Source organism: Acomys minous, assembly GCF_964271855.1.
Source record: "Acomys minous genome assembly, chromosome: 5".
NCBI lineage: Eukaryota > Metazoa > Chordata > Mammalia > Rodentia > Muridae > Acomys > Acomys minous.
The window spans coordinates 45,341,770-45,360,693 of record NC_140494.1 but is presented as its reverse complement, the minus strand read 5'-3'; the positions used below and the strand labels follow the sequence as shown (position 1 = coordinate 45,360,693).

The window sequence follows — 18,924 nt, the reverse complement described above, 5'->3', positions numbered from 1 at the left end:
GCTCTGCTCCTCCAAGAGGTCCTGAGTTCAGTTCCCAGCAAACCACACGGTAGCTCACAACCATCTGTACTGTAAGGGGATATGATGCTCCCTTCTGGCATGCAGGTGTACATGTAGGCAAAGCACTCATACACACAAAATAAAAAGAACAGGCGGGGCTGCCTGATTGACTCATGGCGCTTTAAGGAGTGGACTATAGACTGTGACCATCTAGAGACTCAGAACTCATGAAAGGAAGGGAGCTTTCCTTAAATAACTTATTTTGCTGCCTTCCTTGGTTTGTTTACTCTGGAGTTATAACCTAGGGGTGCCATGTGATATCATTCCGCTGTGGTTCCTCCCTCACCTTTCTGTCCTTTCCAGGGCACACTGGATGTGGGTCTGATTGATTCTGTATGCGCCTCGGACAGCCCTGATAGGTAAGCTCCCATGTGGGTCTTCAGAGACCTGGAACATCCGCAAGGCCCCACGGGTGGCCTCTGGCCTTGCCACTGCCCCCTTTGCTAGGCTGTGGATGAAACCTTGCCAGCTGCCTCATCTAAAGTCTTCCAGAAGCCTGACCTTGGGTTGCTAAGGAAAAGGAGAAGCCAGATCTTGACAGTCCATTTTCACATACCAACCACAACAAGAAGATGGTGTTCATGTGGAGGATCTACTTGACATTTTTTTTTTTTTTTTTTGAGGCAGGGCCTGACTGTGTTAACCTAGGCTGGTGTCAAAGTCAGGACCGTCCTCCTGTCTTACCCTCCCCAGTCTAGGACCCCATGTGTGAGCAGCCCTACCTAACAGTCTTGGAATTCTTAGAGCAAGAACACGACTGTTTGGGAAAATGGTGCTTCAGCACAGGGAGTCTGTAGCATTCCTTTCTCTAAAATAATGGCCGTGATGACAACATACAAGTAAAGTAGATCTAATAGATAGAAGTCCAACCACAAGCCCTGTCCTTGACATTTCTGTTTTCCTTGCTTTGACCTTGTGAAACCATCTTGAGATTGACCTCTTTGACAGTCTGTCTGGTTTTACTGCTTATAAATTCTTTTATTGGTCCTTAGCTGACTCACTTGTCCAAAGTCAAAATTAAAACTGACCTCCGCATTGTTAAGGTAGCCAGAAAGTAAATATGACTGTGTTAAAACCTATAATAAATAGCTGTTAATAATAACAACAGTAATTCAAAAAAAAAAAAAAGTCTGCCAGGCACAGTGAGATATCTGGGGTCCCCTTTACTCTGGGGACCCTTGAGAGATAATGATCTTTTGTCTCTAGAAGCCAGCCAACACATCCTATGCCTGGCTTAGCAGTGCTTAACACCTGTGCTGTCAGTCACCTGAGTCTAGACTCTGTGTTTACTTAAGTTCTACCTTGTTAAGCCTGCTTCTTTTCACAAACCCACCGCCCCAGCAGGCCTAGCAGGAGATGGCCCATTCTGAAAACTTTGTATTCCACTTTTCGATTTTTCTCACCTTTCTTTCTTCCCAACTACAGGTTTTTGTTTGTTTGCTTGGTTTGGTTTGGTTTGATTTTTCAAGACAGAGTTTTTCTGTGTATTCCTGCGTGTCTCAGAACTTGTTTTGAGCACCAGGATGCCCTTAAACTCACAGCGATCTGCCTGCCTCTCCTCTTGAGTGCTAAGAATAAAAGTGTATGCCGCCACCACCCTGCTCAGCTTCACTTTTTAAGGGACTGCTGGCCACAGGCAGGCAGTTGGTTAACCTTTTTTTTCTTTTGCTTTCTTTCTTTTTTTTTTTTTTAAGGTTTATTTATTTATATTTATATAGTATTCTGCCTGCATATGAGCCAGCATGTCAGAAGAGGGCACCAGAGAGCCACCATGTGGTTGCTGGGAATTGAACTCCGGACCTTTGGAAGAACAGCCAATACTCTTAACCTCTGAGACTTCTCTCCAGCCCAACCTTTTTTTCTTGAACTAGGGTAATGTTTTGCTACAGGGAACATTTGAAAGCTCAGAGAGAGAACTCACACACAGTAGGTTAAGCAGCTAGGTGAAGGAATTAGTGTGCGCACAGCCCTAGGAAAGGTTCTGAGCATCAACAGACAGCAGCTGGGGGACAAAGTAAGTTTCCGTTATCACTTTATCCCCATCTGGGAAGTGAGCCCCTGTTGAGTGGCTCTGAAGACGTGGACACAAGTAGCTTTTTGTACCAGGCACCACCAAGGGCATACGCTGTTCCACTGATGCCTAGTTGCTAATCTTCCTCTATTACTACTGTCTGGTATTTCATTCTCAGCTCACAGAAATACTCTCCAAAGCTATATCCAGAGGCAGGAAAAGAAATGGTTTTAGAGATGCAGTTTAGAAAGAAAGAAAGGAAGGAAGGATTGATTCTCCCAGTGGTTACCTTATTTTGCCTTCCTGGCATTAGTTTCTTCTGGAAAGCCTTGTGGAAGAAATGGGCCTTTTCTGGATGAATGTGTCCTGGAAAATCAATGCCAAAGAAATATGAGCAAGGTTTGCCTTAATATGAAATATAAATAGCATCCTAGTCTCTCCCAGGGACCCCTACGCCAGGGAAAAGGCCTTGGTGCAGACAGGTGATGCCCACACTGGGTCTTAAGAGACTCCACGTTTTTCCCTCCCTGTCTGGTCTCGCAGACCCAACTCATTCGTGATCATCACGGCCAACCGGGTGCTCCACTGCAACGCGGACACGCCTGAGGAAATGCACCACTGGATAACACTGCTGCAGAGATCCAAGGGCGACACCAGGGTGGAGGGCCAGGAGTTCATCGTGAGAGGTGACTGCCAGCTATATTTCACTGTCCTTTTAAGTCAGGGTCTCTCACTAAACCTGCAGCTCCTCTACGCAGCTAGACTAGATGGCCACTGAGGTCCAGGGAACCTTCCTGTTTAGGATAACAGGTAGAGGCCCTTTACATGGGTGCTGGGACCCCAAACTCAAGCTCCTAGGCTTATGTAGCAAACAGTGTGTGATAGATAGAGCCTCCTCCCCAGCCTTATACAGCTTCTCCAGGTTACGTGGACAGAAGAGTTTGAAAAATGATAGGCAGTAAGCATGGCCATTTCCTAGCCAGTAGGTAAGTGCGCAGCTCATACTTAATGCTTTGCAGATGTCAGTGATGGCACGACACTTAGCGGTTTGACTATGCTTGCTTTCTCTGTGCTGGGCTCGGGTCCTATGGTCTCAGGCGTGCCCCAGAAACACTCTACCACCAGCCTTTACCCCAGCCCTTCTTCATCGTCTTCCATCTGACACTGGGGCTTCCTTTCCAGGGTGGCTACATAAAGAAGTGAAGAACAGTCCGAAGATGTCCTCCCTGAAGCTGAAGAAGCGGTGGTTTGTCCTGACGCACAATTCCCTGGATTACTACAAGAGCTCAGAGAAGAACGCCCTGAAACTGGGCACTCTGGTCCTCAACAGCCTGTGCTCCGTGGTGCCCCCGGACGAGAAGATATTCAAAGAGACAGGTACCGAGCGAAGGCCATAGCCAGGCTCCAAACGCAGGGGGACAGCTCTCAGGAGGCTGGGGCTCACCCCTGCGAAGGACTGAGATTTTTATCTCTTGGCTTCCTCCACCCAGATGAAGTTCTGTTTTTCCGCCTGCTTTTTGAGACTGGCTGTGCTTGGTTTTAAATGCTTTGATTTAAAGCTACAGTGAAGACAGGTTGATTTCCCCCCCACCCCCCAGGGATGCAGAAAGAGTCTGATAAGAATGAAAACCTACAAAGATCTTCAGACTCCTGTTTTTAGCCTAGTACATAAGAAATAGCTGTGTAGGCAGGCTGGCTTGGTTTGTTTTTCCCATGTGACACCGTATAGTTTTCTGAAACATTGCTTCTTTTGATTTCTGTCTCTAGTTTGGATATGGGGCTTTTAAAACACCATTGGTCCGGTTGTGTGGGGTGCGGGTGATGGCACACACATTGTCTGAGCAGGCAGACTCTTTAGCAGCAGTCTGTGCTGAGGGAAGGGGCTGAGGAAAAGCAAAGAAGGAGCAGGACGTATAAAGAATGCCAGGATGAGCTGCACGCCCGCATTCTTGTGCCAGTCCCTAGAACAGGGTGTTAGCCTGTGCCCACGCTTCGAGAGAGACTGCTTCCGTTAGCGTATTTGATTGTGGCCGTCTCGCTCTAGTGTTTGTCTTCTCCTGGCTACAAACTATAAACTCATGTGAGGGACACTTATTTTCTGTTTGTCACTAGATGCCTAGTGCCAGACAAAGCACATGTAGGGTCCCAGTGTTTACTGAGTTGAATCACTCGTTTAAGACTTCCCGTGATGCTGTGGGGGGCGGTGCCTGTGCTTGTGAGGTTGACGTGTGCTGCACTGGCTGCCTCGCAGGCTATTGGAATGTCACCGTGTACGGGCGCAAACACTGTTACCGACTCTACACAAAACTACTCAACGAGGCAACGAGGTGGTCCAGCGCCATTCAAAATGTGACCGACACCAAGGCTCCAATTGACACGCCCACGCAGCAGCTGATCCAAGATATTAAGGTGAGATGAGACACCCAAGAGCTCCTCATGGACTCTTCTTCCCTTGCCCTAAATGGCCTCAGCGTTTCACCAGCTAAGTTCTCACTAATGCTCGGTTATTTCTCAGTTCAGAGTCTAAATTCCACTTAAATGGGACCTATCTCTATAGAGGTGTTAGAACTTAGCATTCTATATGTAGACAGAAGACAGTGTGGGTTAGGGACCACTCAAACCATCCCAGGGTCACCTCAGCCCAACTTGGGGACCTCTGTAAGTAACAGTGATTGACTTCTCACTATTTAGAAGCAGATTCACAAAGAGCCCAGACTGGTAGGCTAGGGCAACAGCTCAGTGGTCATGTACTCGTTGGTGTGTGCAAAGACCTAGGTTCAGTCTCCACCACCTGAAAGATAATGGAGCCCAGATCAATTTTGTACACTTGGGATCCCTGTCAGCTCCCTCCAAATAGTCTGAATCATCAAATCTCGTTGACTTCACTAAGTTGCAGTTACCTGTTGTAAGTGTAACTGTTCAGTAATATATGTTGCTTGAAAGAAGCAGTGATTAGCCAGATGCCACAAGCCTCACTGTGGACCCAGGTGGAGCTGGAGAGGGTTTAACACATCTGTTGTTGTAATTTCCTACTCAGATCAAGTAACTTCATGATGTGCTACGCTTTCTGGAAGTTTGAAACCAAACTACAGCAGATTCATTGTTCTCCAGTACACCCAAGCTTCCTATAGAACCCTGGGCCCTACATACAAATAATCTCATTTTTTAACCATTAAAAAATATGTTTGAAGCTTTCGTTTGTTATGATTTTTTAAAACATGTCAACCACACTTTTTTTTAAATCAAAGCTGTGTCATCTATTTTTATTCTCTAATTACAAATTCAGACATTCAGAGAATAAATAGAATTTTCCAGATATAAAATGATGCTTCTTAAGAAATGAGACAAGTTGCCCTAATTAACCAGAAAATTTGTCATTGCTTTTCTTCCAGCCTGCAATGGAGTGTTGGTAAAAAGATTTTGTGCTGGAAATGAAATTACTGTGGAGGCATGATTCAGTGCCTGGCCCGGCACTGCTGTTTACTTAGTGACGTGGCTGCCTTCCCATCCCAGGGTGGCATGTGGAGAGCGTTAGCACATGGTGGAATTCTGTCAAAAGATCTTAAATTCAGAACAGAGAGGCCCGAGGGAGACGTTGCCCTGTGGGCACAACATGTTTCATTTTCTAGTGCAGAGGAAGCACAGCAAAGGGCCGGGGTAGGGAGTGCTTAAGCACCGGCAGCTCTTGTAGAGAGAGGGACAGTGTTCAGTTCCAATACCCACTGCGGCTCTTGTAGCGGGCCAGTGTTCAGTCACAGCACCCACTGCGGCTCTTGTAGAAGGCCGGTGTTCAGTCACAGCACCCATTGCAGCTCTTGTAGAGGGCCAGTGTTCAATCTCAGCACTCATTGCGGCTCTTGTAAAGGGCCAGTGTTCAGTCCCAGCACACTTGTTGCTTAGTTCACGGCCTCCTCTAACTGAACCAAGGAATATGATTCCCTGTCTTCTGGCCATAACTAAAAAGACAACCTTTAAAAGAGTGTACCAAAATATAATTGAAGCCAGACTGTGGTGACGCACACCTATAATCGCGGTGATTGGCAGGCTGAGCAGGACTGTCACAAGTTCTAGGCTTGCCTCGGTCCTGTCTCCAGACTCAAAATATGAAGTCTACCAAAATGTGTCTTTAAAATGAATTACAGTTGAAGATCACATAAATAATGTCAAACCATGAAGGTTAATCTTTTTAGAGTATATGTGTGCATCTCCAGATATGGGGAGTTTTAATAACACAGGGAAGCATGCTCTTAAAACAGAGGCTGTGCACGTAAGGTGTTTGTGTGGCCTGTGTTCAAACGCAGCTCGGCTTCTCTTTGGCTGGATTTCCCGTAACTTCCATGTGCAGAAGCGTGGCTCGATTCATTTCCTGAGTCGGGGCGCTTCCCACAGGCAGCCTCTTTGCTTTCTTTCCTTCCCAGGAGAACTGCCTGAACTCTGACGTGGTGGAGCAGATTTACAAGCGGAACCCGATCCTGCGATACACGCACCACCCACTGCACTCCCCGCTGCTGCCGCTCCCCTACGGGGACATAAATCTCAACCGTGAGTTCCTCGGCCCTAACATAGGAGCATTGTTTACTTGGAGGCTACAGGTCCCCCCAGACAGGAAGGAGGCAGTAAAATATACTCAAGTAAAGATGCAAAAAAGTGTTTCTCAACCCGAGGATCTCACCCCTTGGGGGGAGGGGTGGGTGTCATATATGAGATATCCTGAATATTAGGTATTTACATTATGATTCATAACAGTAGCAAAATTACAGTTTTGAAGTAGCAGCCATTTTATAGTTGGGGTCGCCACATAAGAGGAACTGTATTAAAGCGTCGCAGTATTAGGAAGGTTGAGAGCAGCTGATTTAAGGGGGCTTTGGAGAATGGGAGCACTCTCCATGAACTCAGAGAAGTCCTCGGATTGTCCGGTGCCTGCAGTGTGGTGCTGTGAAGGTGCACCCACCCAGCCCTGCTGTCTTTAATTCTCAGTGCAGTGGCCAATGGGCTGTGTGTGTGCTCATTCTGCCATCATGAACTGGGCTTCGCAGCATGTTGTTGCTTAGTGGCAGCTTGGTGTGACATACACAGCAGATCTGAGACACATGAGGCAAAGCTGTGCTATACAGAGGATTACATGCATTTCGTGCAGTTTTACTTTCAAGTTATAATGGACTATGAGAAAGTCACCCCATTTTAATCAAGGAAAACGGGCCCTAGACAATATTACATTCTAAGAGGGGAAGCTGCCAGCTCTAGTTCAAGTTTTAAGTGAGCATGGTTTTTGTACTAAAATTTAACAGAGCGGTACGCTCTGCACATCCCCTGATTCGCTCAGCATATACAGGGAATAAGGTGGACACAGCATTAGGAAATGGCTGTTTGTCGCCCCCCAGACCCTTGCTTCCTTTTGTCTCCTGTCCCTAGAAGTGACTTCCGTTGCTTTTCTTCTCTTAGTGCTCAAAGACAAAGGCTACACAACCCTTCAAGATGAAGCTATCAAGATATTCAATTCCCTCCAGCAGCTGGAGTCTATGTCGGACCCCATCCCAATCATCCAGGGCATCCTGCAGACAGGGCATGACCTGCGACCGCTGCGGGATGAGTTGTACTGTCAGCTCATCAAGCAGACCAACAAGGTGCCTCATCCTGGCAGTGTGGGCAATCTTTACAGCTGGCAGATCCTCACGTGCCTCAGCTGTACCTTCCTGCCAAGCCGAGGGATCCTCAAGTACCTCAAGTTCCACCTGAAAAGGTAAGGCACCGGCACCGGGCAGGGGGGTGGGGGTGGGGTAGGCTCTGAGAGAAGCTGGACAGTGCTGCCAACACACAGGCATGGTGGGCTAGGTTCCAACACTGAGAACTGGGAACTCTAGCCAGACACACAGGTGCTTGAGCAAGCTTGTATAGCCTAAGTGTCCTCTTTCCCTGTAAGCTGCACAAAGCTGCAGAAGGAACCAAGCCACTGTGGGGGTAGAACCCTAATGTATTCATGCTGGGTGCATTTATTTGCCACTATTATATATAAAGAAAACCCCAACTTGGATATTTTACATGCGCGCGCGCGCGCACACACACACACACACACACAGAGTTCCTAATAGATTTTATTCTGAGACTGACAGCATGAGGTTGTGGAATACATTTAGGAAAAAAAATGATTACTTTGAATCTGAGTAGAATTTTTGTCATCTCATTATTTTGTGTGTGGCAGAAGCAGTTAAAATCTCAGTTTGCCTAGCTGTAGAACACAAGGAGACATGGTGTCTCACTCTGGTCATCTCAGCACTTAGAGGGCTGAGGCAGGAGAAATAAGTTCAAGGCCAGCCGTGGCTATAGACTGAACCCCCGTCTTAACAAAGCAAAGGCCAGGTCGAGGTGTGGTAGCGCACACTTTTAATCCCAGCACTCCATGAAGCAGAGGCTGGCAGATCTTTTTGCAAGGGAGCCCAAAGCATCATCATTTTAGATACTAGAGGTGTCTCATAGAAAGCTGGCGGGAGACTACTCCCAAACCTTGGCTGTTTACTTTGTCCATGTTTGAGGTAAAGCTGGACCTATCCTGGAAGACACTGACACTGACTGTTGCTCCTGTCACCACTAGGAGGTGACCTGTTAGCTTGGTTTTGTTTGTTTGTTTGTTTTTTAAGATGTATTTATTATAGTGTTCTGCCTGTGTGTATGCCTGCATGCCAGAAGAAAGCAATAGATCTCCTTATAGATGGTTGTGAGCCACCATGTGGTTGCTGGCAATTGAACTCAGGGCCTTTAGAAGAGCAGCCAGTGCTCTCAACCTCTGAGCCATCTCTCTAGCCCTAGCTTGTATTTTTTTAAAATCTGCTTTATTGGGGTTTCTTGTGCGTCTACCTCCCTTTCCCACCTCAATCCCTTCCACCACCAGGTAGGAGAGAAAGAAAGAAGGTTAGTGGGGAGAGGGGGTGTGGTTCTCTTGACTACTTCCTGCTGGTTAGGGTCCGGTTAGGTTCCTTGGGGCAAGTCCAATCTTCATAGTCAGGATGGCTCCAGCCTCTTATCAAAGTGCAGCAACAGCATCCAGGGGCAGCAGAGGAGAAGCAGCAGCTGCCTTCTTCCTCGGAGCCCCCAAGCCCTCTCAGGACTCTGTCATTTATACCTTCTCCGAGTCCCAGAAGTAAACTATCTGTAGCCAGCAAAGATTGCGCCCCTCTCAGAGCCCCAAGAGGCAAGTAGTCTGCTGCTGTGGACAGTCTGAAGCAGCCCCATATCCCACACCTGGGGTTAAAACAAAACCATGTTTACATAAAAAAGCTGATTATTTAAAGAAACCAAAACTGCTGCTACAGCAGCCTGCCAACTTCTGCTGCCAAACCCTCCTCACAGACCCCTTTGTCTCCCAGGATTCGAGAACAGTTCCTAGGAACCGAGATGGAAAAATATGCCCTCTTTATCTACGAATCGCTTAAGAAAACCAAATGCAGAGAGTTTGTGCCTTCCCGAGATGAAATTGAAGCTCTGATCCACCGGCAAGAAATGACGTCCACAGTGTATTGCCATGGCGGAGGGTCCTGCAAGATCACCATCAACTCACACACCACAGCTGGGGAGGTAGGGATGCTTGATGCACAAGTGCCCGGACACCTGTGGCACCCAGGTTGTACATAGCTGCATTGGTGTCCATTCAACAAATGAGGAAGTAAATACAGCCAACGACCGAGGCATAAAGGTGCAGTTAACTATATGAAAATGCAAAGGTCAACTCAAGCCCTCGTCTCTGAGATTAATCCCCCATGTTAAAGCATGTCTAGATCTGCTACAGAAAAGCACTGTAAGAAAGAATGTACATCAAGTCGCTTTGGACTTTAGAGTCTAGCCCAACAAAGGCTTTGGGCGATAGTAGTGTTGCAAATACAGCCCTGGGAGCCCTTTTGAGTGGAGGGCTCATCGTTCAAGTTATTTCATTCCTTATATAAGGTTCATTAATATATCAAAGAAAAGACAGGATTTTGGGATCTCATCTATTTTTCCAACTGCTGTGGTTTTGAGGGGGAAAAAAAGGTAACAGCGTTCATCTCCCCTCAACTCTGGGTGGAGGGCTGCCTAGCTTTATGGAGGTATGTGGGGACAAGAAAGTAAAGGCTGACTTACCAAGACAGTAAGAGAAAAACATGCTATGTAGGCAGCGGTCTGAAGAGGCTGTGTGTGCCCTCTCGTGCCAGCCTCCCCCTCTTGAGTTCAGATGCGGTCATACACATGTGAACCTCACACACACACAGCCTCTGAGGTGATGGCCTCCTAATTTATCTTGCAGGTGGTGGAGAAGCTGATCCGGGGCCTCGCCATGGAGGATAGCAGGAACATGTTTGCCTTGTTTGAGTACAACGGACACGTGGACAAGGCCATTGAAAGCCGGACCATTGTAGCTGATGTTCTGGCAAAGTTTGAAAAGTAAGTTCCTCCTCTCCCAAGTGCCGGAAGAACATTTGACGCTCCCTGTTTGGCCCCATTATATGTTTGTGTTAGTTTTCTTTTACCTGTGTTAATCTATTTACCTTTCCTTCTCTGCCGTCTGTGTGTCCTGACTCGTAGACAAAGCCATGGTCTCAACGTTGATTTATCTCATCCTCAGCTCCCTCCCCCCCTCCCCCCTCCCTCTCTTTCTCCCCCTCTCCCTCTCCCCCTCTTCCTCTCTCCCTCTCTCCCTGTCTCGCTGCCTTGTATTCACTCTCTCTAAGAACTGATAAGTTTTCCCTTGTTGCCGATAAGCTTGGAAATGAGGCTGGTGGGCTCAAGCCAACACCCCAGCTACTGAAACTGCCTCTCGTGTCTGCCACGTCCCTTCGGCACTTCGCTGTTGGGTCTCTGACTGACATTCCCTATGTGGACTTGGCATACGAAGGCAGCGCCCCCCCCTCCCCTGAATATTCACAGCAACTTCAATTAAGAAAATTTAGTCGAGAGTGGCTAAGTTTAGGACACAAACAGACAGCCGTCGTGGAACAGGCACACGTTAGATGGTGCCAGTTCGGCTGGGGTCCTCCTAAAGCTTTGCTTTTGCCTTGTTGTCTTAAAGTGAGGCCAGGCTGGAAGCGTGCGCCTTCCCTCTGGTTAGCCTGCCGAGGAACCCTGACAAATAGCCTTGCTGTTTTGTTTGTGTGACTGTCCCTTGTGTCCTCTCTGCCCTCACCGTCCTACCTCCACCACCATGGACAAGACACCTGCGTCCTCAGAGTGAGCTGTGCAAAATCAGCCCTCCGTGGGCCACCAGGGGCCCATTTCTAGTTTTCTAGTTTTGCTCTGAGTCTTTTGTGACCTCTGCCTGTAGGTTAGCTGCCACGTCAGAAGCCGGGGACTCGCCATGGAAATTCTACTTCAAACTTTATTGCTTCCTGGACACCGACAGTGTGCCAAAAGACAGCGTGGAGTTTGCGTTTATGTTTGAACAGGTAAAAGGAACTTTGAGAAACAGATTCCTTTGTTGGAGGCAGGAGTGAAGCCCGTTACTACGACATGTAAATGAACTGCTAAAGTTCTTAGTATTAGGCATGGCTGTAGAGTTGCCAGCGAGGAAAAGCTAGGGGCTCACGCTGTAGAGCGAAACCATACACACTCAATTTCAATACCGCTGCTGAGAAACCATGGGAATGAAAGATAATCCAGTGTGAGATGACACCCTGAAGGAGAGGAATTTGGCTTCAGAGCAATGGGCTGTGCTTTCCTAGGGAGAAATCCAGCTTGCAAGTGGTGGGATACGGGGCTGGAGAGGTGGCTCAGAGGTTGAGAGCACTGGCTGCTCTTCCAAAGGTGCTGAGTTCAATTGCCAGCAACCACATCATGGCTCAGCATGATCTGGCGCCCTCTTCTGCCCTGCAGGAGTACATGCAGGCAGAACCACAGTATACATAAATAAATAAAATGGTGGCTGTGCTCTTCCCAGGAGGAGTTTAAGCTTAAAGGAAGGCTGGGGCACAGTCTTAGGGCATGAGTTAGCCACCCTTGTGGGTCTTCTCTACTCAGCAGCTCCCTGACCGTACTTGCTGTCCCCTCTCTTCAGGCCCATGAAGCGGTCATCCATGGCCACCATCCAGCCCCTGAAGAAAACCTCCAAGTGCTGGCTGCCTTGAGACTCCAGTACCTACAAGGGGACTACACTCTACACACCTCAGTCCCACCCCTCGAGGAGGTTTATTCTCTGCAGAGACTTAAAACTCGCATCAGTCAGTCGACCAAAACCTTCACCCCCTATGAACGCCTGGAAAAGAGGCGGACCAGCTTCCTGGAGGGAACGCTGAGGCGTAGCTTCCGGACCGGGACGATGGTTCGGCAGAAAGTGGAAGAGGAGCAGATGTTGGACATGTGGATTAAGGAGGAAGTCTGCTCTGCTCGAGCCAGTATCATTGACAAATGGAAGAAACTGCAGGGAATGAGCCAGGAGCAGGCCATGGCCAAGTACATGACCTTGATCAAGGAGTGGCCTGGCTATGGATCAACGCTCTTTGATGTGGAGGTGAGAGCCGTGAGCACACAGGTGCTGCGTGCTGACCACACTGTCAGAAACTGAACCTTGCCAGGTCCACATGATGGGGTGAGGGTGGGGTGGGGTGGGGGTACCAGAGACCACTTGGCTCTGTGCCTTCCTCTGGAAATTACCATTGACATCCTTAGGTTTTTGTTAATTCATCTGTTTATTTTTATTAAGTAGTTTCTTTTGTTTTTAACTTTGTCCCTGTGTGTGTGTGTGTGTGTGTGTGTGTGTGTGTGTGTGTGTGTGTCATGTGGAAGAGGACAGAAGTCATTCAGTTCCATCCTTCTAGTGTGTGAGTTCCAGGCGCTGAACTAAGTGAACTGAAGTGCTCAGGCTTGCAGGCAAGCACCGTGCCCACGGAGCCATGTTGCCGGCCCTCCTCAGTGGTTTTTTTCTGTTCCTTTGTAGCAAATATTTCTATAAGATGCTCTCCGCTAGGAGGACCTCTCTCTATTTGTGTGTTTGCTTGGCTGGCTGGACTCTGTTGTTGCTCTGTAGCTGAAAGTAGTCTCGAGCCCCTTTTCTCCACCTCCTAAGTGGGATTATAAACATGACCACCACACCAGGCCTCAGGTAGCTCATGTGGTAAATAACTTCCTCCTCTTCCCCCCACATCCCCTTCTGAGACAGTTTCTCTGTGTAGCCCAGAGAATGCTCTATAGAGTAGGCTAGTATCATCGAGCTCAGAGATCTACCTGCCTCTGCCTCTGCCTCTGCCTCTGCCTCTGCCTCTGCCTCTGCCTCTGCCTCTGCCTCCTCAGTGCTAGGGTTAAAGGTGTGCACCACCACTGCCTTGTTTATCTCCCCCGCCAATCTCTTTCTCTCAATTAAGCTAGTGATCAAATTTTTAAAATACTTGATAAAATCTGCATTTGAAAAAATGCTTGTTTTTAGATACACACACACACACACACACACACACACACACACACACACACACTTAGAAACTCTGGATGCAGTTTTAAGTACTCCTTATACAAAATACTTAGGGGAATTTCTCCAGATTGAGTTTTTCAGATTTTTAGAATTTCTATATAAACTTTTCTATTTGAGCAGCCCTGATCTGATAATCCAGAATCTGGAGTATTTCAAAAGTCATATCACCCCATCTTTCCACCCCTATTTTTCCAGACAGGGTCTCACTGTGTAACTCTGGCTGGCCTGGAACTAGATAGAGGTTCACCTGCCTCTGCCTCCTCCCAAGTGCTGAGATTAAAAGCCAAAATAAAACCTTTTTTTTTTTCCTGGCCTGGAACTAACTCTATAAACCCTACTGGCCTCAGAGATTCACCTGCCTCTGCTTGGATTAAAGGCACACACCACCACTGCCTCACAGCAAGATCCAACTTTTTTTGTTTTGATTTTGTTTTTTTAAGTATTTTCTTTTTCTTTTTTGCACCCAGGACCGTATGCATACAAGGCAAGCACTCTACCGCTTGGCTGCATGCCCAGTGTCCAGTCTACATATTTTGTACGTGGAGTCAGCACCTAGGGTTGGATCACGTTGTAGAGACCGGGTTAGAAATGCTGAGCTTGCACTTGTTTTGTTTGCTTGTTCCTTAGCTTGAAAGAACAGCATCTTATAAAGTGGAATTTCAACTTCATTCTTGAAATGTAGCCGCTGCCTCATCCCGCTGCTAGCTCCTCATTTCTTTATTTACGGCCACTGACTAGAAGGGAACTTTACCAACCTTGTAGCACAGAGGGGTACTTGTCAAACAGGCCTGCCTGTCCAATCTGCCACCTCCCTCGTGTATTTTCTTTGCAGCTCTGGAGGGTTTAGTCAGTCCTGGAGGCCACAAGGCCCGCAAAGCCTGAGACAGTCACTCCCGCTCTGAAGGATTTTCCCAGCCCCTGTACAGACAAGCTTCTAGATTTCATACAGCTGCAGCAATTTGACATGATCTTTGACAACTTTAAATCAAATGTTTATTTAAAAAATCTAAATATCTTATTCCAAGATTCTTTCATTGCTTCTGGTAGGGTGCTGTCCTGGCCGTAGTACGTTAGTTGGCTATGTTTGCTATCATGCGGCAGTTCTCAACTTGTGAGTCCAGGCAGACCCCTTTGGGGGTCAAATGACCCTTTCACAGGGGTCACCTAAGACCACTGGAAATATGAGATACTTAGGTTACAATTCATAACAGTAGGAAAATTAGTTATGAAGTAGCAACAAAATAATTTTATGGTTGGGGGTCAGCGCAACATGAGGGACTGTACAAAAGGGTCCCAGCATTATTAGGAAGGTTGAGAACCGCTGCTCTGATGCATAAGTGGGGTGCTCTGCGCCTTGTACACATTCTCTTTGATGCGCCTAATTTGCACCACCCCTTTAAGCTCTGGTTCCCATAGTTTCTGTTGCTGCCCCCTACGCAGGCTCTTGTTCTCCTCCCATCGCTCTGTGCCAGCGTCTGCCGCTGTTAGGCCCGGGCAGTGAAGTGTGCTCACACTGAGTGCATATCGGGTCCCTATGGAGAGAAGGCAAGAGTGACTAGGAGAATTTACCTCTATGATCCTAGATAAACCAGCCCAGACAAGGTTGGGGCGGGCCTGGCTTACGCAGGGTGGCTGACCATGTTGTTAAGCTGCTTGTCCAGCCTGTGTGTTGTTTGGTTTCTTCTTTGTGGCTGATTCAGGTGGCTGTAATAGACTAGCTAGTTCACGGTGGAGATAAGGCATGAGGAAGAAGAAGGGTGTCAGAGCAAGGCATTCCACTTTACCTGTTTGTTTTCTAAGAAGCCTAAAATTGATTACCCAGTCAGAAATCAAATCACCCAGGGTGTGCACTGAGGTACCAAGCTCATGTTTACGTGCTGACCTCAAGTTAGCACCACCTGCCAAGCACTGGTCTCGGTGCCTGCCTTGTGGCTTCTAGGATGTGTTCTGGCCATTGTCCTTACCCAACATTTGCTTATAGTGACTCCCTTGCCCCAACAGTGCAAAGAAGGCGGCTTCCCCCAGGAGCTCTGGCTGGGCGTCAGTGCGGATGCCGTGTCTGTCTACAAGCGTGGAGAGGGCAAACCGTTAGAAGTCTTCCAGTACGAGCATATCCTCTCTTTTGGGGCACCCCTGGCCAACACGTACAAGATCGTGGTTGATGAGCGGGAGCTGCTTTTTGAGACCAGTGAGGTAAGAGGCAGACAGCAAAGCAGGGGAGCAGTGCCTTCATCTCCTGGTGGCCTTTGACCAAGTCTCTTCGTTTGAATAACACACTCCAGGCATCTTGTCTGGAGCACACTGCAGTGAACCCTTCCTCTTCGAGAGCCAGAGTCAAATGGCTCCAAATTTCTACTGTCCCATCTATTCAGCATGGACATTTGTTTCTTTTGCAAGAGGGCCAGCAAAGTGATACAGTGAAAAAGCACATTGTTGGCAGTGACACCTTGCAGAGAGTAGGTGATTATTGCAAAGAACCCTAGCAACCAGACTCTACTCTGGAGATTAAAGAGATAGCTCATCAGTTAACACTTGTTGCTTTTACATAAGAGCCTGGTTCAATTCCCAGCACACACATGGTGCACAAACACACATGCAAACAAAAATGCTCAGACATAAATAAAATGATAAAAAAGGCTCCAGTGTCAAGTACAGAGCAGGAGGAAACTGGGGGCCTCCCATTTGGCCATAGTTGATTCAGGGTCACAAAATCACATTCAAGAGAGTTACTGAACTAGCAACTCCAAACTTGAACAAGTGTAATAAGAGAAGAAGCCAATTGAGGTCTCCACAAGGGTGCTGCCCCGGGAAAGAGTGGTCAAGGGGGATAATGCGGGGTAGGAGGGCACTTGGGGTGCTAGGGGGCAGGAAAGCGAATGATGAGGTTTAGCAGGTCAGTGGGGAAAGTATGCAGAGAGAAGAAAGGGCTCAAGACTGGGGGTGGAGGGTGAGGTCCCAGAGCTGAGCTGTGATGTTTAGTTGAATCCCATGGAAGGTAGGAACCTACCATGAAATCCAGGACTGTGTAAGACAATCCAGCAGCGCTTTACCAACGTCAGTGTGGGGTGAGGCTGGACCGGCAGAAGGAGAAACAGAAGCCTGTATGATGCTTTTGTGTGGCCAGGCTGAGAGGACAGACTGGCCAGGGAAGGGGACAGGGATAGAGCATCCTTGCAAGCTGCCAGTGAAAAACCCTAGCTCAGGAGACTGGCTTGTTTGCAGTGGAAATGGGACCTCCAAGGCTCCCTTCGCTGTTTCAACTGCGTCCAGATAAATGGGCCAGAATTAGTTGCTGTAGCCTACCAAGGCTCAGGTGGTCTTCAAATTTCACCACCATTTTCAGCAGGGAGCGGTCAGAACCCTAATGGTACCAACGCTGGGGTACTGGTGGCGTACTAGTGTGCAAGGTTGGACAGCATGCATCACATACAATCACTGCTTTCTGTACAAGAGCCACCAGGTGGTGCATGCTTTATTTAGAAAGGCTCCAGTTCACTCTCTCCCTGGCTCTCTGTGAGTCGGGAGCCTGGACTTAGCATAGGGAGCTACTGGTTCTTGTATGGAGGACGGTCGGAGGTCCAACCGGCTTATCCAGTTCTTAGACCTGGTAGAGACTCGTGACCATGTGTGTGTTCTGCTCTCCTGGCAGGTGGTGGATGTGGCCAAGCTCATGAAAGCCTACATCAGTATGATCGTGAAGAAACGCTACAGCACCACACGCTCTGTGAGCAGCCAGGGCAGCTCCAGGTGAAGACATGCAAGCCCGTGCGTCTTCCAGATCTGAACGTGCCACTCTCCGCCTACGCCCATGCCGGGACCGGACCCAGCTTTGGAAACACAGCTGCCCTGGGTTTTCGGAAACCAGTCGTCAGAGGGAGGAGTCTCCAGGGCTCCCTTCACCCCATCAGCCTCAGTGACCACATATTAGTCTGTCAACCTTAACAGTCTGCACAATTTCTAAAGCTTTAGTACTTGTAGGTGATACTTGCCTTAAAAACAAAAACAAAAACAAAAGAAAGGGGAGAAAACCATGCTGCCACCAAAGCAGCCAGAAGTGCCTTAACTTGCAGAATTGACCCTAATCGACCTTAACTGTGCTACTGAGGGGAAGCGCTTTCCTCTTCTAGGGGAGTTTGCAGAGCTTGGAAGCAGGGCATCCATTCGATGCACTGATTATGCACTAACCTCCCAGCCTGATTCCCTGACAATGAGGGAAGGTGAGGGAGCGGGGAGGGGCGGTGGAGCAGAGCGCAAGGGGACAGTGCGTGGTAGTCGGAGAGCTGCTGGCAGCCTTCCTCGCGGACATGCATTAACGTTTTGCTTTGTTTCATTTAAGTGTCTGTGCTTGCCCATGCATGCGTCTGTTCACACACTCAACACTCTAATCATTGTTTCATGAGCATTAAACACAAAGGGAAGAGGATGTGCAATGGTGTAAACAGTCTGTCTGTATATTTTAATAGTTCAGAGTTATAGTCTCCGAGGTGGGTTTTTTTGTTTTTTTTTTTAAACAGACCAGAACCCTGGATGCTCCTGTCTTTGCTGTATTTTGGAAAGAAACATTTTGACTCAGTTTCGTTTTTACATGTAGCAAGGGCTGCTACCTGTGACTGCTGTATTACTAACAGGTCCGTAGCCCACAAAGATAACTGTATTTATAAACCACTCTTCAACTGCTGGCTCCAGTGCTGTTTTTAAGAACAATATGAAGTCATTTTGGAGTCTTTTATTTCTAAAAGTTAAGTTAATTTTGTTTGTTTTCTTTGAAGGGTAGCTTGCATCATCACTCTGGATTAATTGCAGATATAATTGTGTTGAGAAGGGGGGGAGGGGAGAGCTGCTGCAGTCCCAAACTCTGTAACCCTCGCACAAACCTCTAAGGGACCCTGACGGGAATGCCGAGGCTTCAGGGAAATGTAGGCATCGTTTTGTCCCTAGTTCATAACAGTGGCCTGAACACAGCCCTGTAAGTAACAGCGGCTGCGACCAGAAGAACAAGAATCTGGACTTGGACTTCTATTTTTATATGGGAAAAGTATAAAGGTGGCCAACTGAGTCTACTCACAAAGAAAGAAACATTCAATTTGCCTTATCCCCTATGGACAGCTATGTGAAAGTGGTGTTTGTTGGTTCACAAAGTCTGACAATAAAAGATATTAGCTAATATGCCGTGTTTGCCTTATTTGGATAGTTTAATCATGTGAGGAGTTTACTTCTACATCTTTATATTTTCAAATTTTTTATTGTATTGAATTACATAAGGCCATTATAAAATTATCTAATGTGCTTTGAGTCCGTCTTCTCTGTACTCAGCCACCCTCCCTTTCTTGTCCCTTTCCTTTAAACAGCCTTGGTTTTCCTGTCATCTGTACATGTATTTTCAGTTAGGCTCCAGGTAGCTTAGCTGAATTCTGTTTCCTTTGTCAATTTC

At 47.6% G+C, this 18,924-nt stretch overlaps 1 protein-coding gene across 5 annotated transcripts in view; it reads left to right on the top strand.

Moving 5' to 3' along the window:
* Nucleotides 1–18,659, top strand: part of MYO10 (myosin X) — an 87,919-nt gene extending 69,260 nt beyond the window's left edge. For all 5 annotated transcript variants that reach the window (XM_084783694.1, XM_084783695.1, XM_084783696.1 and 2 more), the window contains 12 exons: nucleotides 364–419; nucleotides 2,615–2,757; nucleotides 3,254–3,448; nucleotides 4,323–4,480; nucleotides 6,490–6,613; nucleotides 7,514–7,811; nucleotides 9,433–9,640; nucleotides 10,344–10,480; nucleotides 11,358–11,478; nucleotides 12,087–12,539; nucleotides 15,495–15,686; nucleotides 17,143–18,659. In XM_084783694.1, the coding sequence (XP_084639820.1) occupies nucleotides 364–419; nucleotides 2,615–2,757; nucleotides 3,254–3,448; nucleotides 4,323–4,480; nucleotides 6,490–6,613; nucleotides 7,514–7,811; nucleotides 9,433–9,640; nucleotides 10,344–10,480; nucleotides 11,358–11,478; nucleotides 12,087–12,539; nucleotides 15,495–15,686; nucleotides 17,143–17,244 (2,187 nt within the window). In that variant the 3' untranslated portion in view covers nucleotides 17,245–18,659. The remainder of the gene's footprint in view (nucleotides 1–363; nucleotides 420–2,614; nucleotides 2,758–3,253; nucleotides 3,449–4,322; nucleotides 4,481–6,489; nucleotides 6,614–7,513; nucleotides 7,812–9,432; nucleotides 9,641–10,343; nucleotides 10,481–11,357; nucleotides 11,479–12,086; nucleotides 12,540–15,494; nucleotides 15,687–17,142) is intronic.
* Nucleotides 18,660–18,924: the final 265 nt, after the last annotated feature.